Source organism: Tursiops truncatus, chromosome 8 (genome assembly GCF_011762595.2).
Source record: "Tursiops truncatus isolate mTurTru1 chromosome 8, mTurTru1.mat.Y, whole genome shotgun sequence".
NCBI lineage: Eukaryota > Metazoa > Chordata > Mammalia > Artiodactyla > Delphinidae > Tursiops > Tursiops truncatus.
In genome coordinates this window covers 83,043,169-83,071,130 of record NC_047041.1, presented here as the reverse complement: position 1 = coordinate 83,071,130, position 27,962 = coordinate 83,043,169, and the positions used below count along the sequence as shown (strand labels likewise).

Genomic DNA, 27,962 nt, shown 5'->3' with positions numbered 1-27,962 from the left:
AAGGTAAATCCTTCCCCACTGTATGGTCTTGGCACCCTTGCAAAGATCATTTGACCATATACACAGGGTTTAATTCTGGGCTCTCTATTCTATTCCATTTGTCTATGTTTCTGTTTTTGTTGTTGTGTTTTTGTTTTTGTTTGTTTTGCAGTACGCAGGCCTCTCACTGTTGTGGCCTATCCCGTTGTGAAGCACAGGCTCCAGACGCACAGGCTCAGCAGGCATGACTCATGGGCCCAACTGCTCCGCGGCATGTGGGATCTTCCCAGACCAGGGCACGAACCCATGTCCCTTGCATTGGTAGGCGGACTCTCAACCACTGTGCCACCAGGGAAGCCCTATGTATCTGTTTTTATGCCAATACCACACTCTCTGATTACTGTAGCTTTGTAATATGTTTTGAACAGACTGTTGTTTTGATAGGGTCATTATTTCTGGTATTTAGCAGAGGATTTAATACAAATCCATCAGAAGTACTATTGTCATTTACAGAGTATTGGACTAATGTTTCTCCCTATGTTAAGTAAAGTATGCTAATTTAAAATAATATTTAGAACAATACTTGTTTGAGGATGTGGAGAATTTTACCCTCATATGTTGCTGGTGGGAATGTAAAAGAGTGCAATCACTTTGGAAAACAATTTGGCAGTTCCTCAAAAAGTTAAACATAAGAGTTACTGTATGGAGGGGGCAGACAGCAGAAGCAAGAAGAATTACAATTCTGCAACCTGTGGAAGGAAAACCACATTCACAGAAAAACAGACAAAATGAAAAGGCAAAGGACTTTGTACCAGATGAAGGAACAAGATAAAACCCCAGAAAAACAACTAAATGAAGTGGAGATAGGCAACCTTCCAGAAAAAGAATTCAAAATAATGATAGTGAAGATGATCCAGGACCTCAGAAAAACAATGGAGGCAAAGATCGAGAAGATGCAAGAAATGTTTAACAAAGACCTACAGGAATTAAAGAACAAACAAACAGAGATGAACAATACAATAACTGAAATGAAAACTACACTAGAAGGAATCAATAGCAGAATAACTGAGGCAGAAGAACGGATAAGTGACCTGGAAGACAGAATGGTGGAATTCACTGCTGTGGAACAGAATAAAGAAAAAAGAATGAAAAGAAATGAAGACAGCCTAAGAGGCCTCTGGGACATTAAATGCAACAACATTCACATTATAGGGGTCCCAGAAGGAGAAGAAAGAGAGAAAGGACCCGAGAAAATAATTTGAAGAGATTATAGTAAAAAAATTCCCAAACGTGTGAAAGGAAATAGCCACCCAAGTCCAGGAAATGCAGAGAGTCCCAGGTAGGATAAACCCAAGTAGAAACATGCCGAGACACACAGTAATCAAATTGACAAAAATTAAAGACAAAGAAAAATTATTGAAAGCAGCAAGGGAAAAAAGACAAATAACATGCAAGGGAACTCCCATAAGGTTAACAGCTGATTTCTCAGCAGACACTCTACAAGCCAGAAGGGAGTGGCATGATATACTTAAAGTGATGAAAGGGAGGAACCTACAACCAAGATTACTCTACCAGCAAGGATCTCATTCAGATTCGATGGAGAAATCAAAAGCTTTACAGACAAGCAAAAACGAAGAGAATTCAGCACCACCAAACCAGCTCTACAACAAATGCTAAAGGAACTTCTCTAAGTGGGAAACACAAGAGAAGAAAAGGACCTTCAAGAACAAACCCATAAGAATTAAGAAAATGGTAATAGGGACATACCTATTAATAATTACCTTAAACATGAATGGATTAAATGCTCCAACCAAATGACACAGACTGGCTGAATGGATACAAAAACAAAACACATCTATATGATGTCTACAAGAGACCCACTTCAGACCTAGGGACACATACAGACTGAAAGTGAGGGGATGAAAAAAGATATTCCATGCAAATGGAAATCAAAGCTGGAGTAGCAATACTCATATCAGATAAAATAGACATTAAAATAAAGAATGTTACAAGAGACAAGGAAGGACACTACATAATGATCAAGGGATCAATCCAAGAAGAAGATATAACAGTTATAAATATATATGCACCCAACATAGGAGCACCTCAATACATAAGGCAACTGCTAACAGCTATAAAAGAGGAAATCAACAGTAACACAATAATAGTGGGGGACTTTAACACCTCACTTACACCAATGGACAGATCATCCAGACAGAAAATTAATAAGGAAACACAAGCTTTAAATGACACAATAGACCAGATAGATTTAACTGACATTCCATCTAAAAACAGCAGGTTACACTTCTCAAGTGCACATGGAACATTCTCCAGGGTAGATCACATTGTGGGTCACAAATCAAGCCTTGGTAAATTTAAGAAAATTGAAATCATATCAAGCACCTTTTCCGACCACAATACTATGAGATTAGAAATGAATTACAGGGAAAAAAACGTAAAAAACACAAACACATGGAGGCTAAACAATATGTTACTAAATAACCAAGAGATCACTGAAGAAATCAAAGAGGAAATTAAAAAATCAAAACCTAGAGACAAATTACAACAAAAACATTACGATCCAAAACCTATGGGATGCAGCAAAAGCAGTTCTAAGAGGGAAGTTTATAGCAATACAAGCTTACCTCAAGAAACAAGAAAAATCTCAAATAAACAATCTAAACTTACACCTAAAGGAACTAGAGAAAGAAGAACAAACAAAACCTAAAGTTAGTAGAAGGAAAGAAATCATAAAGATCAGAGCAGAAATAAATGAAATAGAAACAAAGAAAACAATAGCAAAGATCAATCAAACTAAAAGCTGGTTCTTTGAGAAGTTAAACAAAATTGATAAACCATTAGCCAGTCTCATCAAGAAAAAGAGGGAGAGGACTCAAATCAATAAAATTAGAAATGAAAAAGGAGAAGTTACAGCGGACACCGCAGAAATACAAAGCATCATAAGAGACTACTACAAGCCAATAAAATGGACAACCTGGAAGAAATGGACAAACTCTTAGAAAGGTATAACCTTCCAAGACTGAACCAGGAATAAATAGAAAATATGAACAGACCAATCACAAGTAATGAAATTTAAACTGTGATTAAAAATCTTCCAACAGGGCTTCCCTGGTGGCGCAGTGGTTGAGAGTCTGCCTGCCGATGCAGGGGACACGGGTTCGTGCCCCGGTCCGGGAGGATCCCACGTGCCGCGGAGTGGCTGGGCCCGTGAGCCATGGCCGCTGAGCCGGACAAAAAGATAACTACTAATCTCTTTCAGAAGGAACTGACTTCATTTACAGCAGAGCATGGAGAAGACCAAGCCTAAGAGGATTCACAAGGACAGTGCATGTTTTGGTGAAAAACATTTGGAAGGAGATTCAAGATACATGCTAAACTGTAGGCTGGTTAATTTTCGAAAGAGAACCAGAAATAAGGCAGCAGGAGAAACCCCCCTGGAGTCAGAACAAATATCGAACACTGACATCAGAAACTATCCCTTCAAGTGAGCCTTGATTGGAGTAATCTGAACAGAAATTTATGCCCAGGCATAAATTAAAAACAAGAGAGCAATCGGCTGGAAATTAGTGAAGTTTAACCCCAGGTGTGTTCAAGGAAAGACAGGAAGACAACGCTACCAAAACCACTGTCATCTCGGCGTGACTGTGGGCATACCACTTCGCTGAGGGGCAACCCCACAGCTGAGGGAATACTAAAAGGTGAAAGACTGGATGCTTCCTCCTAAAGTCAGAAAGAAGACAAGAAGTCTGCTTTTCAACATTGTATTAGGTGTCCTAACTGGAGCAACACTGTAAAGGAAGAAGTGAAACTTTCCCTATTTGTGAATGATATGATCTTTTATATAGAAGATCTCAAGGAACCCATTAAAAAATGATTAGAATGTTCACCAAGGTTACAGGATAAAAACCAAATATACAAAAAAACAAAAGTTCAAGTTATCTATTTTTTCTTCAGTGACCTCTGATAGTTTCTATTCAAGGAATTTGTCCACTTTATCTAACTTGTCAAATTTTTTTTGTTTCTTTTTTGCCTTTCTTATTTTTATTTTTTATATATGTATTTATTCTTTTTCAAATTCTTTTCCCATTTAGGTTGTTATATAATATTGAGCATAATCCCTGTGCTATACAGTAGGTCCTTGTTGGTTGTCCATTTTAAATATAGCAGTGTGTACATGTCAATCCCAAACTCCCTAACTATCCCTTCCACCCAACCCTCCCCCCAGTAACCGTAAGTTCATTCTCTGAGTCTGTGAACCTGTTTCTGTTTTGTAAATAAGTTCATCTGTATCGTTTCTTTTTAGATTCTGCATATAAACGATATCATATATCTCCCTTTCTCTGCCCGACTTACTTCCCTTAGTATGACAATCTCTAGGTCCATCCATGTTGCTGCAAATGGCATCTGAATCAGTGGGTTGTCTTTTCATCTTGTCTATGGTTTCTTTTGCTGTGCAAAAGCTTTTGAGTTTAATTAGGTCCCATTTGTTTATTTTTGTTTTTATTTCCATTACTCTGGGAGATGGATGGAAAAAAATACTGCTGTGACTTATGTCAGAGAGTGTTCTGCCTATGTTTTCCTCTAAGAGTTTTAGAGTGTCTCGTCTCACATTTAGATCTTTAGTCTATTTTGAGCTTATTTTTGTGTTTGGGGTTAAAAATGTTCTAATTTCATTTAAAAAAAATATTTATTTGGTTGCACCAAGTGTTAGTTGCAGCAGGCGGGCTCCTTAGTTGCAGCTTGCGGGCTCCTTAGTAGTGGCATGCAAACTCTTAGTTGCAGCCCACATGTGGGATCTAGTTTCCTGACCAGGGATCAAACCCAGGCCCGCTGCATTGGGAGCGCGGAGTCTTAACCACTGTGCCACCAGGAAAGTCCCAGTATTATTTTTCTTTTTAATATTTATTTATTTTGTTTTTTGTTTTTTTTGGCTGTGTCAGGTCTTAGTTGCAGCACACAGGGTCTTCGTTGAGGCATGTGGGGTCTTCGTTGAGGCGTGTGGGACTTTTCATTGCAGTGCGTGGACTCTTTGTTGTGGCACCGAGCTTCTCTCTAGTTGTGGTGTGCGCGTTTTCTCTCTCTAGTTGTGGCGCGTGGGTTCCAGGGTGCGTAGGCTCTGTAGTTGTGGCGTGTGGGGTGCAGAGCACGTGGGCTCCATAGTGTGAGGCATGTAGGCTCTCTTGTTGAGGCGCGCAAGCTCAGCAGTGTGGTGTGCGGGCTTAGTTGCCCCACGCCATGTGGGATCTTAATTCCCCAACCAGGGATCAAACCCATATCCCCTGCATTGGAAGGCAGATTATTTACCACTGGACCACCAGGGAAGTCCCCCAGTATTACTTATTGAGATAGGTTTTACAACCAATTTTATTTCTGTCCTTCATTTTTTCTGATATAAGAACTAGGAAACGTTGTTCTTATAAATAATGGATGAATGAAGGAATAAAAGGTATTTTATTCCCTTTTATGCAATGTCACTGAATTTTGAAAATACACTCTTTCTAAGTTACATGGCAAAACAAATCACATAGCTATCTATGAACAAAAACAGAGATACGGCCTCCAGCAGACCCTCAGAAAAGAAAACTATAAGGGACATGGTTTAGTCATAAGCTTGTCATCCCAAAGAGAAGATGTAAGGTGCAAGAAAGAATGGAGGGCAATATGGTAAATATATAAATAAACCTAAGCAAACACTGACTATTTAAAACACTATTGCTTGTTGAGTACTAGAAAACAGGATAGAATTAAAATATGTGGGGGTGGGACTTCCCTGGTTGCACAGTGGATAAGACTCCACACTCCCAATGCAGGGGGCCTGGGGTTGATCCCTGGTCAGGAGGCTAGATCCCACATGCATGCTGCGACTAAGAGTTTGCATGCCACAACTAAGCTCACCTGCCACAACTAAGGAGCCCATGTGCTGCATCTAATTTCATTGTTTTACATGTAGCTGTCCGGTTTTCCCAGCAACATTTATTGAAGAGACTGTCATTCCACCATTGTATAATCTTGGCTCTTTTGTCGTAGATTAATTGACCATAGGTGTGTGGGTTTATTTCTGGGCTTTCTATCCTGTTCCATTGATCTATATTTCTGTTTTTGAGCCAGTACCATACTGTTTTTATGACTATAGCTTTGTAGTATAATCTGAAGTCAGGGAGCTTGATTCCTCCAGCTCCGTTTTTCTTTCCCAAGATTGCTTTGGCTATTCGGGGTATTTTGTGTCTCCATACAGATTTTAAGATTTTTTGTTCTAGTTTTGTGAAAAAATGCCATTGGTAATTTGATAGGGATTGAATTGAATCTGTAGATTGCCTTGGGTAGTAGAGTCATTTTGGCAATATTGATAATTCCAATCCAAGAACATGGTATGTCTTTCCATCTGTTTGTGTCATCTTCAATTTCTTTCATCAGTGCTCTTATAGTTTTCAGAGTATAGGCCATTTGTCTCCTTAGGTAGGTTTTCTCCTAGGTATTTTATTCTTTTTGATGTGATTGTAAGTGGGATTGTTTCTTATTTTTTAATTAATTTATTTATTTGGCTCCACTGGGTCTTAGTCGCAGCACACGGGATCTTCATTGCCACGTGTGGGATCTTCATTGTGGCATGCAGGGTCTTTAGTTGCAGCATGCGGGACCTTTAGTTGTGGCATGTGGGACCTTTAGTTGTGGCATGTGGGACCTTTAGTTGTGGCATGCGAGCTCTTAGTTGTGGTATGCAGGATCTAGTTCCCTGACCAGGGGTTGAACCTGGACCCCCCCTGCTTTGGGAACACAGAGTCTTAACCACTGGACCACCAGAGAAGTCCTGGGATTGTTTCTTGAATTTCTCTTTCTGATCTCTTGTTGTCAGTGTATAGAAATGCAACAGATTTCTGTGTATTCATTTTGTAACCTGAACTTTACCAAATTCACTGATGAGCTCTAGTAGTTTTCTGGTAGCGTCTTTAGGATTTTTTATGTGTAGTATCATGTCATCTGCAAATAGCGACAGTTTTACTTCTTCTTTTCCAATTTGGATTCCTTTCTTTTTCTTCTTCGATTGCTGTGGCTAGTACTTCCAAAACTATGTTGAATAAAAGTGGCAAGAGTGAACATCCTTGTCTTGTTACTGATCTTAGAGGAAATGCTTTCAGCTTTTGACCATTGAGTATGATGTTAGCTGTGGGTTTGTCATATATAGCTTTTATTATGTTTAGGTAGGTTCCCTCTATGCCCACTTTCTGGAGTTTTTAATCTTAAATGGATGTTGAATTTTGTCAAAAGCTTTTTCTGCATCTATTGAGATGATCATGTGGTTATTATTCTTCAATATGTTGATGTGGTGTATCACACTGATTGATTTGTGGATATTGAAAAATCCTTGTATCCCTGAGATAAATCCCACTTGATCATGGTGTATGATCCTTTTAATGTATTGCTGGATTTGGATTGCTAGTATTTTGTTGACAATTTTTGCGTCAATGTTCATCAGTGTTATTGGCCTGTAATTTTTTTTTGTGGTATCTTTGTCTGGTTTTGGTATCAGGGTGATGGTAGTCTCATAGAATGAGTTTGGGAGTGTTCCTTCCTCTGCAATTTTTTGGAACAGTTTCAGAAGGATAGGTGTTAGCTCTCTCTAAATGTTTGGTAGAATTTGCCTGTGAAGCCACCAGGTCCTGGACTTTTGTTTGTTGGGATTTTTTAAATCACAGTTTCAATTTCAGTGCTTGTGACTGGTCTGTTCATGTTTTCTATTTCTTCCTGGTTCAGTCTTGGAAGGTTGTACTTTTCTAAGAATTTGTCCATTTCTTCCAGGTTGTCCATTTTATTGGCATATAGTTGCTTATGGTAGTCTCTTATGATCCTTTGTATTTCTGTGGTGTCAGTTGTAACTTCTCCTTTTTCTTTCCTAATTTTATGGATTTGAGTCCTCTCCTTTTTTTTCTTGATGAGGCTGGCTAAAGGTTTATCAATTTTATTTATCTTTTCAAAGAACCAGCTTTTAGTTGGATTGATCTTTGCTATTGTTTCCTTCATTTCTTTTTTATTTTTGGCTGCGTTGGTCTTCATTGCTGCATGTGGGCTTTCTCTAGTTGCAGTGAGCGGGGGCTACTCTTTTTTGTGGTGCATGGGCTTCTCATTGCGGTGGTTTCTCTTGCTGTGGAGCACGAGCTCTAGGCACGCAGCTTCAGTAGTTGCAGTGCTCAGCCTCAGTAGTTGTGGCACGCGGGCCCTGGAGTGCACAGGCTTCAGTAGTTGCAGCACACAGGCTTCAGTAGTTGTGGTGCACAGGCTTAGTTGCTCTGCAGCATGTGGGATCTTCCTGGGCCAGGGATCGAACCTGTGCCCCCTGCATTGGCAGGCAGATTCTTAACAACTGCACCACGAGGGAAGTCCCCTGTCTCTACCTTCTTGAGCATATATATTTAGAATAGCTGTTTTATTATCCTTGTTGACTAATTTTATCATTTGGATCTTTTCTGCTTCTGTTGCTATGGATTGATTTTTCTTCTCAAATGAGATGTATTTTCTTGTTCTTTGCATTCCTGGTAATTTTTGATTTGATGACAAAGTTAATTTTACATTGTTGGGTATTGGAAATTTTTTTGTATTTCTTTATATATTTTGGGGCTTTGTTCTGGGATGCAATTAAGTGACTTAAAAACAATTGAATTTTTTTTCAGGATTGCTGTTAAGCTCTGTTAGATGAGTCCAGAACAGCCTTTATTCCAGGCCCAATTTTGTTGCACTAGTGAGACAAAAATCTCCTGAGGATTCTACTAATGCCCAGTGTTAGGAAGTCTTTTCAATCTGCCTAGTGGGAACATGAATGCTGCTAGTTCCTGTGTGAGCTCGGGAGATTGTTCTGACTCTTTCTGGCGGTCCTTTACTTGACCTTGGTAGTGTCCTGCCACATGTAAGCTGGTCAGTCAGTACTTAGTTGGATTCTTGAGGGGAACCCTCTGCAGATCTGCAGAACTGTTTTTGTGCAGCTTTCTCCTCTCCGGTACTCTGCGCTTAAAATTCTAGGTGCCTAGGCCTCCCCAGAACCTGAAGTTTGTCTCAATTTAGCAAGACCTACATGCTCTGGGTTCACTGTTCCTGTGCTGTGTCCTAGAAACTTTCCAGAGAGTAAGCTGTGACAGCTGGAGGGCTCAAGTCATTTGTTTCCCTTCTCTCAGATTACTATCCTGTGCTGCCTATTGTTTAAATGTTTGAAAACCATTTTCATAATTTTGGCCTCCTTTATAAGGCAGAGTTACATCTGGTCCCTGTTACTCCATCATGGCTGAAAGTGGAGGTTGCCAGTAAAGTTTTGGCCTTTATCTTAAGAGCAACAGACGGCACTGAAGGGTTTCCAGTGGTGTTTAAAATCACCAACTGCTCTGTAGAGAATGGATGGAAGGAAAGCAAGATGGGAAGTGGGGGAAACAGCAATTCATAGATTACTATAGTAGGCCATTACTACAGTTGATGGTGGTTAGGACCAGTAAAATGACAGTGGAAGAAGAGAACTGGGGAAAGGTGAGGTTTAGTTAGGAACTGACAGGATGTTATTGCCTGTGTGAATTTCAAAGAATACATCTCAGTGATGAAAGTCTTTTTTTTTTTTTTTTTGTGGTACGCGGGCCTCTCACTTTTGTGGCCTCTCCAGTTGCGGAGCACAGGCTCCGGATGCGCAGGCTCAGCGGCCATGGCTCACGGGCCCAGCTGCTCCGCGGCATGTGGGATCTTCCCAGACCGGGGCACGAACCCGTGTCCCCTGCATTGGCAGGTGGACTCTCAACCACTGCGCCACCAGGGAAGCCCAGTGATGAAAGTCTTTGATCTCTATGATGAGGGAGTCTCACTGTGAACCTCTGAAAATCTCATAGCAGATGACAGCAGTGTATATAAACTGTGTTCTTGCTTCCTGGTAGACCAGAGATAATTTCAAGAAAATCAGTGATGATTTTCACCTTTTCTATGCCATAGTTGATAAGTTAGTGGTTGTTATGGACTGAATGTTACTTGTCCCTCCAAATTCATATGTTGAAGCCCTAACCCTCAGTGTGGTAGGGTTTGGAGATGGAGCCTTTGAGAGGTAATTAGAGTTAAGTGAGGTCATGAAGTGAGGGGCACTCATGCAGGGATCAGTGCCTGTATAAAAGACACCACAAAGCCTGCTCTCACTGCCATTTGAGGACACAGCGAGAAGGCAGCCATTTGTAAGCCAGGGAAAAGAGCCCTCACTAGCAACTGACTCTGCTGGACCTTGGTCTGGGAGTTCTAGCCTCCAGAACTGGGAGAAAATAAGTTTCTGTGGTTTAAGCCACATAGTCTATGGTATTTTGTGATAGCAGCCTGAGAAGACTAATGCAGTGGTGTTCAGACTCCAGTCAGTGATGACTTCTCATCGTTCTCATTTGGATGGCCATGTGTTTGTTAATGAGCAGTACGGGGTATACCTTAAAAAGGCAAATTTTTTTTTTTTTTTTTTTTTTGCGGTACGTGGGCCACTCACTGTTGTGGCCTCTCCCGTTGCGGAGCACAGGCTCCGGACGCGCAGGCTCAGTGGCCATGGCTCACGGGCCCAGCCGCTCCGCGGCATGTGGGATCTTCCTGGACCGGGGCACGAACCCGTGTCCCCTGCATCAGCAGGCGGACTCTCTACCACTGTGCCACCAGGCCGCCAGGGAAGCCCAAAAAGGCAAATTTTTGCTTTGCAGTGCTTCGTGAATGGTGCTTTAATACATAATCCTTTTGATAATGAATTGTTTGCAGACTCCTGTGGTAATGTTAATGTATCTGCATTAGTGTTGGCTGTGAAAAACCTTAACTTCCTGACTTCTACTTTAGTCAAATAACATTATCTTATAATAAACTCAATGAAGGACTGGCATTGGAAAGACCTTCTGCTCATTTGCCCATTAACAGTTTTTAAGTCATTGATAAATAGTCTATGTAAACAAGGATAATTAAAAAAATTCATTCTGAAGCCAGGTTCTGTTAGGCTTGTTGCTAGCATTTTGAATTTCTCTGCTTCACTGCTTAAAGACAGCTGCTGTCTGATGATAGCCCATTCACTTCCATTGACTAAACGGAAGTTAAATATAAAAATTAAGAGAATGGACTCTGGTCTGTTGAGAAGTAAGCACAGAGTGAGAACTCAGAGTGACATGCAAAGGATGCGTTCTATAAGAGATGTTTTCCTCTAAAAATAGAGAAAGCAGGGAATGGGCCACTGACTATTATATTTTGAATTACTTAGAGGTCAACCTGAAAACACTTTGAACTGATTCCAAAAAAAACCCCATTTATCCATTCACCCATCTACTCAACACATACCTATTAAGTGCCCGTTGTGTAAAAGTCTCCACGCTATTGGAGATATCAAGATGAAGACTATGTGGATACTGACCTTAAGTACTTCACAACTGACTGGTGACATCAGACATGATTCTACTTAATCTTATGCTAGTGTCACGGATGAACTAAGCGCTGCTAGGGTGTGTGCGTGTATAAGATACCTACTTAATGACTCTGACACAGTCTTGCAAGTTAGTAAAAGACTGTAAATAATGGAGTAAAGCCATTCTTACCATTCTGCTGTCCCTCTCTTTTGGTGCTGCCAAACTGAACCGCCTTGCATTTCTCCCAATATTCCAGCCTCTCTATCCAGATTCAGAGAAGATTAACAGCTTTAGAAGACTTTCTTACCTTACTTTCTGGATGAGAAAACACCCAGATTAGGCTTCACATGACATGCCTGAGGATAGAGCTAGTTTAGTGACAGAACTGAGACAAAACCATTCTCCTGAATACAAACTAAGTATTATGCCTTCTTCATCCAGCCCTGTTTAGAAGTCCTCCCTAACTCTGAGGCTCCACTCGATCATTACTGCTTCCGTGAAGCCTTCCCTGACCCTCCCCAAGAAATGAACCCTCCTCCCAAGAGTATTTTGCTCACAGTGAGTACCTCTAACAGAAACATTCATTTATTTTTACCAGGACTTTGTTCCCTAGTTATTCTGTCTAGAGAGTCTCAAGCCCCAAAGACAGAGGAATGTGAAGTCCTCGTCCCTGGGCTCTCTCTGCATGAGGGCAAAATGGAGAAAATCATAGCCACTACATTCACTTTTTCATAAAATACCAGCAACTTTCCTATTATACAAACTCTTGATATTGTCATTTTTTTCTGATGTCACAATTACTATTGCTCACTAAGATCATGAACACCTTTATTGCAAAATTCATTGTATACTTTTCTGTTTTTACCTTTTTAATGTTCCCTGTAAGTTTCCTTTCATATATCCATTTATTCATCAAATATTTAATGAGAACAGATACTGCACTAGATGCTGGGAATACAATGGTGAGGAAAACACACATGGTCCTGTCATCAGACGACAGGACCAAGCAGCCACAACAGTGTGGTAAATCCTACATTAGAGGAATCACAGGGCATATGATCTGGTCCAGAGGGTTAGAACCTAGTCTGATTACTTTTCTCTAAAGAAGACATACAGATGGCCAAAAGGCACATGAAAAGACGCTCAACCTCTCTTGTTATTAGAGAAATGCAAATAAAACTACAATGAGGTATCACCTCACACCTGTCAGAATGGCCATCATCAAAAAATCTACAAACAATAAATGCTGTGGAGAGGGTGTGGAGAAAAGGGAACCCTCCTACACTGTTAGTTGGAATGTAAATTGGTACAGCCACTATGGAGAACCGTATGGAGGTTCCTTAAAAAACTAAAAATAGAGCTACCTTATGATCCAGCAATCCCACTCCTGGGCAGGTATCCAGAGAAAACCATAATTCAAAAAGATACATGCACCCCAATGTTCACAATAGCCAGGACATGAAAGCAACCTAAATGTCCATCAGCAGATGAATGGATAAAGAAGATGTGGTACATATGTACAACAGAACACTACTCAGCCATAAAAAAGAATGAAATAATGCCATTTGCAGCAACATGGATGGAGATTATCATACCAAGTGAAATAAGTCAGAGAGAGGAAGACAAATATTAAATGATATCACTTATATGTGGAATCTAGAGTACGACACAAATGAACCTATCTACAAAGCAGAAACAGACTCACAGACATAGAGAACAGACTTGTGGTTGCCAAGGGGGAGGGAAGTGGGGGAGAGGTAGACTAGGAGTTTGGGGTTAGGAGATACAAACTATTACATGCTGAATGGATGGACAAGGTCCTACTGTATAGCACAGGGAACTATAGTCAATGTCCTGGGATAAACCATAATGGAAAAGAATATAAAAAAGAATGTATATGTATCTATAACTGAGGCACTTTACTGTACAGCAGAAATTAACAACAGTGTAAATCAATTATACTTCAAAAAAAAAAAAAACACCTAGTCTGATTAAACAGAAGTGATGTTAAAGTGAAATCTGAAGATTAAAAGATGAAGAATAGTTCAGCAGAGGGAACCTGAAGGCAAGAAAAAAACATACACGTTCCTTCAGGCTGGGCCACAATGGGGAAAGAAGAACCATTCCTCAGAGGACTTTGTACACTGTGACAGAGTCTGGGCTAAAGGCAATGAAAAGCCATGGAAAGGTTGTGAAGAGGGGAAGGACAGGAGAAAGATAATTTTGGCTGCAATTTAAGAAAAATTTCTACCATGTCCATTATTTTTAACTCTATGTCTAAAATGATTTTCATTGTTGCCTTATTCTAAATACTGTAAGAAGCTAAATTAAAAGAAAATCTGTATTTGATTTGAGAGAAAACAATAAACTATATACATCATAGGTAAATTACATAAAACATAAGCTATTCTTAAAGCAATTTCTTGACTCCTGATTAACATCACAAAATAGATAAGGCTTAACAATAGACTAATAGGTAATTGTATCTTCCTTTTATTTGAAACCAGTCAGTTCTAAATTATTCATGCTAACTGAAGAACAGATACATACGTAACCTGAAATGATCAATGATCCAGATAATTTCTATTTCACTTAGGAATGTGCTTTTCAATTTTCATTTGAACATGGGTGTCTGAAATTTAGGACTTTACTTAAAGCCATACCACAGAAATGGGCCAATCCATACAGGCTTAAATCTTGTGACCCATCCCATACTGGGAACTAACAGTATGTTTGTTCTAGGCTGATGTCAAGACTTAGTAGAGAGTGATTTATATCTTTTTAAAATATATTTTTTGTATTCTTTGACTTTTTTTGTACAGGAATGAGTAGCTTTATTATTTTTCTGGTAATAAAAACATTTCCACATGGAAAGCAAAGAGCAGAAGTATCCTCTTTCACATCTTCCTTGAGAAGGTCACGTTAAATAATTGAGTTTAGAGAGCTTCTCTGAGATACAAAGTATATATTTTTAAAAATGCTAATAAAAAGAACCATATAGTAACAAGACATTAACAAAGCAGTGTAGTATAAGTACTATTATTTAGATTTGCCGTATGTATAATTTGAATAATGACTATTTTCTAAAATATATGAACGATGACCATTTTCTAAAATGAACAGCAATTTCAGCAGCCAGTGGAGAATAAAACAGAGATGTTACAGAATTTTAAAAATTTTTGATAGAGGTCATTGATTAAAGATTTATTTTTGTACTGTGTAAAAAAAAAATCAAGGAGTGAAAAGTGCTTTTATAATCAAAACTAAAACCTAGCAAATATGCTGACAATATTTTTACTTGAAATACTTAATATTTTAAAATATTACATGAAAGTAAAGGCAGAATCTTATTCTGAAAATTAAAGGATCAGTCAAGACAAAATCCTTTTTACTTATTCAACAGTTTATATAGATAATAAAAAGTATCTGGATATCAGCAATTACCTCTAGCTATGCATTATTTTCAAATAAAAATTAGAAATTATAGAACTTATACTTCTTTATAGGAGGAAAAGGGCTAAAGGAGTTGTATCTTAACACAGAAACTCCTAAATACTTTCTGATATTGTCAGCTGAAGCTGAATAACTCATTAAATATTGACTTAATCATTTGAGAAAATGATCGGTGGGCCCTTTACCATTTGTACCTAATAACTTTACTTAGGACTCTATAATGTACGTTGAATCTGTAACATGATGATGCATGGATAATACCTCAGTTTTCAATTCTTAAAAATAAAAAAACCAAACCCCAAAACATTCTGATCTTGTTGTTTAAAAAATTGTTTTCATTTTAATGATCTGAGTTAGTAACAAACAAATATACAAAATTGTCTTTCACATTTCCATACATTGTATTATGGACCACTTAAAACTCTGGACTACAAATGCAGGTTTCTTTGTATCCTTAACTTCAATTATTGTCACTTATAAATAACAGTGATTTGCCAAAACATGCATTTGTGAACACAGGTGCCAAAAGTCATATGTGTAAGTTAATGTACAAGCAATAGTGTACATTGTTCATTTGTGCAGTTATGTGTCAAGTGTAATTGACACAGAAGCAGTTATCCTGGGATATTTCAGTCTTTGAAAAGTATTTCTGAGAAACAGATGGAACTACAGTTTAAAACAAAATTGTATTCTATAGATACAATAAAATTCACGACGTGCACATCTGAAGCAACTTCTGGGACCCAAAGCTGATTCAATAACCCTGCTGCCATATTAGCTTTATGGGTATATCTCCAAAATCACAGGTTGGAAAATAGCTGCTTTAACAAAAATAATATGTATAGTAAAAGGAAAGTGAGACTTTGAAAATAGTAATGATGTGAGCCATCAATAATTTTCACTATTTTAGAAATTAAAAGAAATTTAGAAATTTAAAGGTAATCTGAATATTTTCTAGGCCATTTTAAGTTTAGATTTTTCCATCTCATCAATGTTTTCTATCTGATAGTATAACAGAAAAATGGGCAGTTTCTATTGTTTACTATAATTCATAAATCATAAATTTATGACCTCATTAGAAGATCAATTAAGTAGAAACTGGGTCATCATGAAATGGGAATAAGGAGGCCCCTTTTCTCTAACCACTAATCTGAACTAGAAGTAATTACCAATACAAAGTGATTTTTTTAAGGAGTAAATCATTTCTAGGTTTCTGTAGGTAGGAAAATCCAATCTTTCTTAAACAGGTTTTCCTGGGTTGTAGCAACATGTGCTTTATCTCTTGAACTCCATCTACAACCTAAGGTTATTCCTATATTATACATTTCAAACTCCCTGGCAAGGAATGTGAATGCTAACCAGCTAGGTATTTATTCAACTTCATACAAAGAAAGGACTCATGTGTGGATGTCATACTAATAGTCCCACTTCACTAAGGCCTGAGTTTGACGTCTTCACCTATGCTATATGGATCAAATGACAGAAGATGGTGCAAAGCAACTGGCTCTCCTCCAGGCAGTATCACACACTTGGCCTCTGATTTGACTAATATGAATACAACTGCAAACAGCTGGAAGGGCAACTGCAGTTGAAAAGGAAATGGGTTATTTTCTACAGGAAACAAGGAAAGGTCTCTGTTTTCCATGGGTCTTATCATGAAGGAAATGTGGCTAGTGATTTCAAACGTGTACATCAAGAGTTAACCTAAGTGCAGGATGGCTTTTAAAAATGTTTAAACCATCAATGTTTCAGGGAAGTAAGCTGGGGGAAATAACGTAAAGGTGTATACTTACAACACTACGTTAGGAGATGTAGTTATCTACTTCTGCACTTTGGAAATGAAAGAAACCAATTCTGTCCAGAGTCAATATCAGAAAGAAATATGGCTGCTTCCTACTCTTCTCCACTTAGCAAAATTAATTTTATGATGCTCTCACTGCTGATATTCTCTCATTTGAGTGAGTTAGGCAAAATGAATCTAATAGGTTACTTTTGTTTTCAAAATAAGCTGCCTAAACAGGTTTTCAAAAGACTTTCAGAAATGGAACATTTAATCCTTGAGAGAAATTTCCATGATTATCTTGTCTAATGGCAGGTACAAGGATTGTTGGATTAAGGATTATTGCTTTCAATAAGATAACCATCAGAAATAAATATGTAAGCTTAACTCAAATACTCATTTTTCACCCAATGCTACAACGTTTATTCTCAAATCAAGTCACGTGTTACTTTTAATTCTTTGCCAGTTTACCAAGGTTTTAAGTGTAAGAAGTTGGCTTGTTAACTCAAAATCAAGACAAGAGCAATATCCACATAAGCACGTCTTATTTGGGCATTGAGCAGTAACACTGCTTTCTTGATAGGACTTACTTAAGGCACTAAATGGTGGTAAAATAAAAGTATGATGATTAACAACTTCTTTAGAATCGTAAAAAAGGAGATCATTTAGAAGGACACTAGTAAATCTTTTTCTCAAACAAATAAGGCATCCTGTTGGCAAACACAAATAAAACACAAGGTCATGTTGAACCTAATACATTCATGGTCTCAGCTAAACTACTTGAAGAAACACTAGCTATCAAACTAAAGAGAGCTACCATAGCATATATAAAGGTTGGAAAGGCACCAAAAGGAGGGCTCTACCACTTCCAGTTCTAAGAGTTGGGTAAGCTGTGTTTAACACTGCATGTAGTCTAATTATAAATTTTATTCTTCAAAATGTATAATGTGGTTAATTTTTACTTCAACAGATCAGTTAACCAAGTGCTAGTTTACTAAGAAATTTATTTTCATGAATTAGAAAATTCCTGCAGTGTCTAACACAACCCCATTTATAAAGCTAAACTAATTCTAGTACTGAATGCATATTCTGGATAACACTGAAGCAAATCTGTATAAACAAAAATGGTTACCTCAAGATAGAATTCACAATAGAAATTCAATATATAACTAAATAAGATTTACTGAAAATAATGAAAAGTGTAGTACAGATACATCAAACATAATTATAACCACAACACTTTCCTTGTGAAAAATACAACTATTAGTGAAATAAAATGTACAATTGAAAATTTTTCCAAAGGAAAAACAGTATAAAGGAAAATACTTTTCTTTGAGATAGGGAAAATAGTATGTCATTGTTTTTTCATCACCATATAATTTGACACAAAAAGCAGTCATAGAATTGCACCAATTCCACATCCAGTTTCCTGAACATGTTAAAAGTAAAAGGAGTTCATAAACCAGAATGCAGTTTCTGAATTTTACATTTTAAACTGATGATGTTCTCATACAGAATGTCACATCACACCAGATATGTTTACATAATGTACAATACTTTCCATTTTGTGGTCAGACATGAATATTAACATGTTTTCTGCCACCTCTCTTTCATTCTGGTGTTTAGTCAGAGTCAGGAAAAAATAATCATGTTACTTAAGTGTTATCTCTCTAGCAATAAAGAAAAATTATATTTAGTGCATGCTTCATCATTTGTCAAAAAACATTTCTGAAAATAAAACTGTTACCCAATGGTTTACAAAGTAGAAAAATCGTTCATTAGGATAAAAACGTGGTGGGATTTTAGGTCCATTTCCAAAGGACTGACTTCCTTGGCAGCACCACTGTCCTTTAGCAGAGACCAGGATGCAAGTTCATGATCAAAGCAGGCATGCTTGCAGGAGACCACTGCTTGACATTCAATTATCTGAGGCCCCTAGACCCCCTTTGACCACCCGCCTCTGCCGTCTTATTAGTGCTAGAAAATAGATGGAATTTTTGTGAAAATGTTAGGAACATTTCTGCTGTACATGATTTAGAAGTTCTCCAAATTTTTCAAATAGGTCTTCCACCCATTTTACATTTTTCATACAAAGTTGGACAATTTCTTCCTGTCCTAAATCTTCATTTTTTTTCTGCACAGAAGAAATCTAAAATAAAAAGAAATACCAAATTGGTTTATACTTATCACTTTATAAGCTCTTCATGAGGGCTTACTGTTTCTATATCCTGAATGAAAAGAGGATTTATAAATTCACCTACAAGTACAGATTTTTTTTAAAAATTCCATCCACGGAGAATGACTATTTCATATAAATTTGGGTGGTCTGATCCTATTATTTTTGACTACATGGGGGCTGGGAGGAAGGCTAGGAAAAGTGGTTCAAACTTTCTCAATTACTTCCATTTGTGTTAAAAGCCGAATGACAAATTTTGGAGTAAGTTCTGCGTTTCAGGGCATTGTAAAAATAGCCAACATACTTTACATGACCATCTTTACTTTCTCCTTTGCTAGACAGAGGTTAGATTTATGAACGTCTTTCCACACCAGACCATTATCAAACACATGATTGTACAGCCTTGAGCCAACTTAACCCTTTTTAATTAAAAAACTGATAATGCTTGTCAAAAAAGCTTACTGTCTACAACCATTTAACCTCTGAGATTAATCCTTACATCCTATCCACCAAGTGTTATTATGGTCATACATAATTTCTGAGCAACTTAAATTGATACTTAAAAGTTACAATTAAATTTTGACTATCATTTCTTCATGCCAAGGGACAAAACTCCCATTTTCTCCGCAATTAACTGGGATAAGGCCATTCTACAGATAAGGAGGACAGCAAGATATTCAAAGCAGTGACTAACGAGAATTAATTAAAGCAGGATCATTATACGTATGAGAGAAGAGAATGCAATAAAGTGCCATTTATTATGGCAACGTAAAGCGAGTATAACAGCTTAAAAACATTACCACTTACAGCTCCTATGCGATGGTGAGCCTCAGATCAATCTGAGCACAACGCTTAGAGTACAGACACATTTTTTAAAACAATTTTTAACAATTCTCTTTAAAACATTAAAAAATACTGTAGCTAACTAGTGCATATAACAAAAAAGAAGCAGACTCACAGATATAGAGAACAAACTAGTGGTTACCAGTGGGAGGCAGGAGGGGCAATATAGGGGCTGGGGAGTGAGAGGTACAAACTGTTGGGTGTAAGACAGGCTACAGGGATATATTGTACAACACAGGGAATATAGCCAATATTTTGTAATAACTGTAACTGCAGTGTAATCTTTAAAAATTATATATATAAATGCTACAGCTACAGTCTTCATAAAGTTCAGAAAAACATACATTTCTAAGTAAACGAAAAAGTAATTACCTCATCTTTACATATGAGATAAACATGGTATTTATAATGATGGAGTGAATGATACAAAGAATACAACTGTATTTTCTCTGGATCAACGGCAAACTCCTATAAAAAGAAAAGAGTTTATAGACACATTTATTTCATGGAGCATCTGAACTAAGAATACTTTTATGAAAATACTAGACCAAAAGTCTCAATGGAAATCTTAAAAATGACTTATATGGCTAGATATTAATATGTATTAATATGGACAAGAAACTTATTCAAAATAAGATTTTAAATTGTATTTTAAAATCTTTATTCTTTTTCCTGAATATAAATATACACTATTTCAAAAAAGTTAAACATTACAAAAAATTTAAACAGTAAACATAGAAGATGACTTACAAGGTAAAGAATTCTATAATTCTTGCTTCAGAGGTAAACAAGGTTAACAGTATGTCACATATTCTTCCATGTGCATGCTTCCATATGTATAACATATATCAATAACACTAATTTTGTAATGGGAAGGGAATCATACTATATATATTGTTTTGCAGTTTTATTTTTTATAATTCTTTTTCTTTAACCAAAGTAAAACTTGGATATCTTTCTATTTATTAAGCACCACCCTCCCAAGAGAAATTATATGAGGGCAGGATTTTGGACCATTTTTCGCTGTTGTATTCCTAGTACTCAAAACTATATTTGGTATACTATAGGTACCAAATTTTTTAATTGAAAGAATGAATGAATCTCTCTCTTCTTTTTAAAAAGTACATAATATTATTTATTTAGTCTCACGCTGGTGATATATAACTGGAATTGTTCTTACAACTAATTCTACAATGAGCAAAGGCATATGGTTTTTATGCATTTGTGAATGAGTCTACAAAACACATTTTTGATGGGGAACTGATATGTTGCTAAACTGCTTTCTGAAAAGGCAATAATTTAGACTATGTTTGAAAATAAATGAATTCCAATTTTAATAATTTTACAGATATGGAATATTGAATCTCATGGAATGTGTGCATATCCACTTATCTGTATGCATTTGTACCCAGTGACACACAAAAATATTAAAAATATAATTATAAGCATGGGATGATTATTAGTCTTATTTAGAAAATTTGTGAGCACTCACCATATACCAGATACTGTGCTAGGCAATGGAGAAAAACAAAAAGTAAGAACGAGTCCCTATTCTGTAGGCCAGAGCTGCTCATTCCTACCTGAAACCATTTCACATTTAACAACAGAGTAAAATATTTGCTTGTTTCAATGTTTGAAGTAGGATTTATATTGAAAACTAGAAGGTATAATTACATCAATCAATATATACTTACTTGTGCAGATTTAGTAGTTGTTTTAGAAGTTCTTAGAGTTTTTTTATTATAAGCTTTGCCATTCATTTTGATTTTAGAAATAGCAGATCCCCCACTTTTTGTTTTAGAGTCTCGAGTAATTATTGTTAGTTCAGGAAAACTTTCCAAGGCGTTCTTTACAATAAAATAAAGCAAAAATAACTGACATCAGAAAAGTGATCTCAACTACTTCCAGCTTTTCAAAACTTATTTTTAAAAAATATAGAAATATATTCATACATGTACATATACTCAAAAAATATATGTGGGGGGGTACTGATGGGGTGCGGTAAATATATACAATCTATACAAACATACACAAACATATGTGGGGTGTTAAACATGGCCACAAATTCTCTGTAGCTCCTCCCATCAAGATGTGGAACCTACTTCCCCATCCCCTGGATCTGGGCCAAACTTATGACCTGATTTAAGCAACAGCATGTGACACTATGGGGACTCCCGAATGAGTAAGACTAGTAATGCCTCTCTGGCTTCAAGGCAGGGGAAAGAAGGACATTTGTAAGCTTCAACTGTTTATAAACAGTTTCAACCTGCAAGGTCACTCTTTCCCAAACTCTATATAGATTCCCAAGCACCTGGTATTGTGACCCCTCAAACAGTGCATTCTAAAACAACTTAATTTTCTAAACAAAAGTGTAGGAGTGAACTGTTTCATTAATAGAAATAATAGAATTTTTGGCACTTCCTACCATAGTGAGCTATTTGTTTCTAGCTTCATTCTAACTTTTAATACTGTATGCATATTTTGGCTTTGAAATGCAAATTGCTATAAATGAAAACTATCTATCATAGACATCACTATTATCATTTATAGTTATATTAAATAACTATAATTTCAAAATTAGAAATTTTGTGTTTTTTCCTGTGAAAACAAGAATATGAAAATGAATATTTCAGTTATTCACCATAAACTATTGCATAAGATTTAAATATCTACTGAGGGCTTCCCTGGTGGCGCAGTGGTTGAGAGTCCGCCTGCCGATGCAGGGGACACGGGTTCGTGCCCCAGTCCAGGAAGATCCCACATGCCGCGGAGCGGCTGGGCCCGTGAGCCATGGCCGCTGAGCCTGCACGTTTGGAGCCTGTGCTCCGCAATGGGAGAGGCTGCAACAGTGAGAGGCCCACGTACCGCAAAAAAAAAAATTCTACTGAGTCTATTAAATTCCAAGTGGTGGCTTTATTTTTCTTTTTTTAAATATTTATTTATTATTTATTTATTTTATTTATTTATTTTTGGCTATGTCGGGTCTTAGTTGCGGCACGCAAGATCTCCGCTGACGTGTGCAGGCTTCTCTCTCCAGTTGTGGCGTGCAGGCTCCAGGGCGTGGACTCTGCAGTTTGCGGCACACAGGCTCTCTAGTTGAGGTGCGTGAGCTTAGCAGTTGTGGTGCATGGGCTCAGTTGCCCCACAGCACGTGGGTCAGGGTCAGTTCCCTGACCAGGGATTGAACCCGGCTCCCCTGCATTCTAAGGTGGATTCTCTACCACTGGACCATCGGGGAAGTCCCGGTGGCTTTATTTTAATACAAGTTGTTAGAGAACTGGTTTGACATCTCTAAAATGGTTAACCAAAACCGGTCATTTTTAAAATTTAGTTAATATTCAGATAACAACATTCCATTGTCTGTAGGAAACATGGTATTTCTCCCCAAAATATTTCATTTGAAGACAGCAGTTAAACAGAAAATACTGGACTAGGAGTGAGCAGAACAAATTCTTAGCACGGGGTGTCTTACTAGCTTCTGAACTTTTTCTTTCCCCTCTGCAAGTATCAATACATGTCAGTGAAGAATACAGGACTACTAGTCAGAGTTTGGTGTCACATAACCTCTAAATCAATCTCAGAGCCTTAATTTTCACCTAGCTAAAATGAAGTCGATTTTCACTTTTATGTGGAGTTCAGATAAAATAGGGATGTGAAAAAGCTATACAAATTGCCCAAAGGAGTTGACAACTTATGTCCACACATAAGTTCACACAGACTTGTCTAGCAGTAATTGCCAGGACTAGGAAGCAACCAGTCCTTCAGTAGGTGAATGGATAAACTGTGGTACATTCAGACAATGGATTATTATTCAGGCTAAAAAGAAAGAAACTATTTCACTATTGCCATGAAAAGACACGGCAGAACCTTAAATGCATATTAGTAAGTGAAAGAAGCCAATCTGTAGCCAAAGCTACATAGTGTATGGTTTCAACTATATGACATTCTGCAAAAGGTAAAATTATGGAATAAAAGTAAAAAGATCAGAGGCTGGGGGAGAGAAAGGGATGAACTAACAGAGCACAGAGGATTTGGGGGGCAGTGAAACTACTCTGTACGATACTATGATAGTGGTTATGTCTGTCCAAATCGATGGAATGTACAAGAGTGAACTGTCACGTAAACTATGGACTTTGGGTTGTAATGATATGTCAGTGCAGGTTCATCAGCATGACATTCTGGTGGGAGACGCTGGTAATGGGAGGTTATTCAGGTGTGGCGGCAGGGGGCACATGGAAACTCTGTACTTCCTGCTCAATTTGGCTGTGAACCTAAAACTGCTCCAAAATATAGTCTGTTTTTTAAAAAGCTAAAAACTTCTCTTGAGAGAGATATAATCAAGTGATTCTAGGTGTTACATGTTATACTTTTTTTTTTTTTTTTTTTTTTTTTGCGGTACGCGGACCTCTCACTGTTGTGGCCTCTCCCGTTGTGGAGCACAGGCTCCAGATGCGCAGGCTCAGCGGCCATGGCTCACGGGCCCAGCCGCTCCGCGGCATGCAGGATCTTCCCGGACTGGGGCACGAACCCGTGACCCCTGCATCGGCAGGCGGACTCTCAACCACTGCGCCACCAGGGAAGCCCATATGTTATACTTTGAATAAGAAAAGGCGGGAAAGTTTTGACTACTAAGTAGCTTCTATGATATATTTTCTGAGTTTAGATTAGCTTTTTGTTCTCTATTTCTGGTAACACCAAAAACCAATGTATAGTGCCAAGATACATTAACAGACGTATATACCTCCTACCATTAGGTGAGGATCAATTTTTCCTCAGATACTGAGTAATGCAGGCAAGTAAAGGGAATTTTGATAACTGTGCTAAGGCCAATTTTAAGTATATATGAAATGTGAAATTTTTAAAGAGGTTTAAAAGAAAAACAAGATTGGAATACAGTAGTTTAAAGGAAGTATTTTTTAAAACATTTGGAAATTATTATATATAAGGAATACGAGATGAATATAAAAACCTGAAAAATGAATTTAAGCAGAGAAAAGCAAATGATTAACACTAAGAATATACTTAATAAAATAAAAAGACAAGCTCAGACAAGACTCATAATGAATAAAAATCAAATTTTTGTTGGGTGGAAAAATCTTATAAAACTGAGAATGACTTCCCAAAATTTTCTTTCCTATTATATCTAAGACAATGATTGCCACTGAGTTTGCTAATAAACCACCTGACGGAAATACCTTGAATGACTGATCCAAATGAAGATTCAAAAGGAGTCTCTTTCGGTTATCATTCAGCATGCTATCTATTTTTTTCATATGAGGCAAAAGTAGCTCATCTAAAACAAGATAAAAATTTATTGTGACAGGATAAACTATCAACAAAAAAACTTGTTAGAAATACAGCTTTTCTTTAAAACATTAATAGATTGACATTAAATTCACTGATTAAGTATTGATTTAAAAATATTGCACATGAAGCTTTTTGAACAAAAGTTACCTTGAAAAAATAGGTTTACAATAGCTAAGTGAGAAAGAAGTAGCATAGTGTGATGACAGAATCAAAAGTCCTGGGTTTTAATGCCATCTATGCCACCGGAATTGATCAACCAGTGGGCAAACTGCCTAATCTCTTCAGACCTCATTTACCATGTGAACGATAACAGTATTCCAAAACATAAATTTAACATTAAAATTTTTTATAAAATACTGAGTATGACATTCTTTTTTTTTTGCGGTACGCGGGCCTCTCACTGTTGCGGCCTCTCCCGTTGCGGAGCACAGGCTCCAGACGTGCAGGCTCAGCGGCCATGGCTCACGGGCCCAGCTGCTCCGTGGCATGTGGGATCTTCCCGGACCGGGGCATGAACCCATGTCCGCTGCATCAGCAGGCGGACTCTCAACTACTGCGCCACCAGGGAAGCCCTGAGTATGATATTCTTAATTCACTATAGTTTGGGGCAAAGAAAAAGTAGGGCAAGAAAAATAGTCAAAATCCAGTTTCAAATACACAAGGGAAGAGTCAAAATAGTTATTTGAGAAAAGGGGAGAGTAAAAGTATGATGAAGGTTTCTTACCCAAAGATTATGATTTCTTTTTTACCGTTCTGAAACTTTAAGCTCTTTTAAGAGAAACACTTTCAGAGTATAAGTTAATTACTTTTAGTGATGTATTAAATATTTTAGGTTACTAAACTATTTAATTTATCAGCATAACAACATTTTATAATGCTAATTAGCTTTAATGACCCTTCTGAAAATGTATATATAACCCTCAGAATCTGGTTACTAATTTCATAGCTAAACAAAATGACTCTTTATAATTGGAGAATAAACACAAGCACAGGGACCAGAAAAAGAACACTTCCCTCAAATTGAAGAAAAAGTCCTCAATAAGGAATGCTTTCTAAGATCACCACAACACACCTGATAGCTTTCTTTTTATCTTTCTAGCAGTGATTAAATCTATTCAAGTATTATAAAAATTTACATTTCACACAAATAAGTTTTAAACATTTGTGGATTATTTTTAAATATAACCATTAAAATTTTCATCCCTCATTTTAAATGGAGAAAATTTAAAAAAAATGATAAGCAATAGAAAAAAAATCATTTAAAATACAACCACCCAGAAATGATCACTACTAAGAAATGCATATTTTATGATGCAAGGAGTTTTGATTGAGAGAGAAAATGTTTATTGGCAAAATGCTGACCTAGGGAATTAATTTTGGGTTTTGATTGTGGCTCTTCTACCACTAACTTGTTCTGTAACTTTAGGAAACACATTTAATATCTTCTCTAACGTCTCTTCCAGCTCTACAATAGTTGATGTATGAATTACTGCCTCTGATTATATAGTCAAAAAAGCAAGACTAGAAATTAGAAGACCTTGGATTTAATCCTTTCTCTGCTACTTGCAAGTTGTGGGCTCTTAAGCAAGTCACTTAACCTTTTTTCTTTTCTTCACTTAACCTTTTTCAAAAAAGGCTCAGCATCATTGTCTTCACCCAAAAAATGGCTGTCTAAGTTGTTCTGGGATTAATATAGAATAATGTATGTCAAAGTATGTGGAAATAATAAAACAATATACATTATTAGGCATTGCTGTTGAAGTATATTGTTACTGATTATTCATTGTTACTATCTTTTTGATCTTACACTTGTTCAACTCATTTTGATAGAAGGATAATGGAAACTGACTCGTTAATCCTTTTATTCTCTCTTCTAGTTGTCCCTGGTGAATGCTATAGTAGCTGAAGGGTAAATGTTAGTGAGCAACATTAGATATATAAATTACCAGTTTATTTCTTATGTCAATTTCATCCCTACTCTACCATAAGAAAAAGTGACTAAAGGAAGAGTAAAAAAGGAATAATATTAATAAATATAACCCATGGCCTTTATTGTTCTACTACTAATTGATTAGAAAATAATTACTCTGTGATGTATCTTTTACTGGACACGAATATACAATTTAAATCTTTACACCATTATTATAAAACAGAATATATTGACATCTGGACCTTCCACGCAACTCAGACAATTGGTGAAATGTTATGAGGATGATAAAGATTCTAGAATTGAAAGAAACTAGTGGGTAGTTACATAATATTCTCATGAGTAGAAATCAGTAAAAATATATTCAATATAAAATTGTTCGTATATTCAAACAATTCATGAAAAGCTATGACCCCATTTTATAGAATCAATATATCAAGTTTGTTAACTGACAACATATACAAAAACCACATATTAAATACGTAACTAACAGAGAAGAATAAAAAAGATCCAGAAAGTACTACCAAGAAAGTACTACTTAGCAGACTGTACCGTTGCTCTTCTCTAAGGCTTGCATTGTGTCAGGATCCAAAGCAATGCTAACAAGCAATTCCATGTAACTCTTAAAGGTTTCCTTCATTGCTCTTGTGTTCAAAAAACGAGTGACAAAGGGAGCTGGAGGATTAAATTCTGGGAGGGAGAAAAGATGAAATATTAAATACTCCTTCCTGACAACTTTAAAAACACTCTGCTCTATAGCAAGTGTCTATAAGCAGATAAAAGGTTGTAGATAAAATTTCTTCAAATTCAAGGTTCTCCCACTCTGCCTTTAAAAACACCGTGGGTGAGAGATTCTCAAAGGTGGTTTTGCACATCACAATCACTGGAGAGCTTTTAAAACAAAACAAAAAAAACAGATTGCTGGACTTATTAAAACAGAATCCGGGGTGGTAATGGTGGTAGTGGTGATGAAGCTTAAATGTTATACTTTTTAATTAAAAAGTTCCCAGGTGCCTCTGAAGCCCAACACCAGCCCAGCATTTGGAAACATCTGCCCCATAGGAACCTGTTTCTCCTCCCCTGGCCCTACCAGACATCTGC

General features: G+C 37.1%; 1 protein-coding gene and 1 long non-coding RNA gene across 10 annotated transcripts in view; one reads left to right on the top strand and one right to left on the bottom strand.

Annotated features, from left to right (window-relative positions):
• The window catches only part of LOC141279374 (uncharacterized), a 34,133-nt gene extending 22,136 nt beyond the window's left edge, over positions 1–11,997 (top strand). Inside the window, exon 3 of the long non-coding RNA XR_012333499.1 lies at positions 11,817–11,997. This is a non-coding gene — a long non-coding RNA (uncharacterized lncRNA). The remainder of the gene's footprint in view (positions 1–11,816) is intronic.
• Positions 11,998–15,140: 3,143 nt separating this feature from the next.
• QSER1 (glutamine and serine rich 1) overlaps positions 15,141–27,962 on the bottom strand; it is a 78,797-nt gene continuing 65,975 nt past the window's right edge. For 6 of the 9 annotated variants that reach the window (XM_033862674.2, XM_033862675.2, XM_019948293.3 and 3 more), the window contains 5 exons: positions 27,414–27,551; positions 24,823–24,920; positions 21,322–21,474; positions 20,000–20,095; positions 15,141–18,757 (listed from right to left, as the gene is read on the bottom strand). In XM_033862674.2, coding sequence (XP_033718565.1) covers positions 18,617–18,757; positions 20,000–20,095; positions 21,322–21,474; positions 24,823–24,920; positions 27,414–27,551 — 626 coding nt within the window. In that variant the 3' untranslated portion in view covers positions 15,141–18,616. Of the gene's footprint in view, positions 18,758–19,999; positions 20,096–21,321; positions 21,475–24,822; positions 24,921–25,386; positions 25,530–27,413; positions 27,552–27,962 lie in introns of those variants that run through there. The other 3 variants (XM_019948291.3, XM_073808738.1, XM_073808739.1) reach the window with 3 other exon arrangements.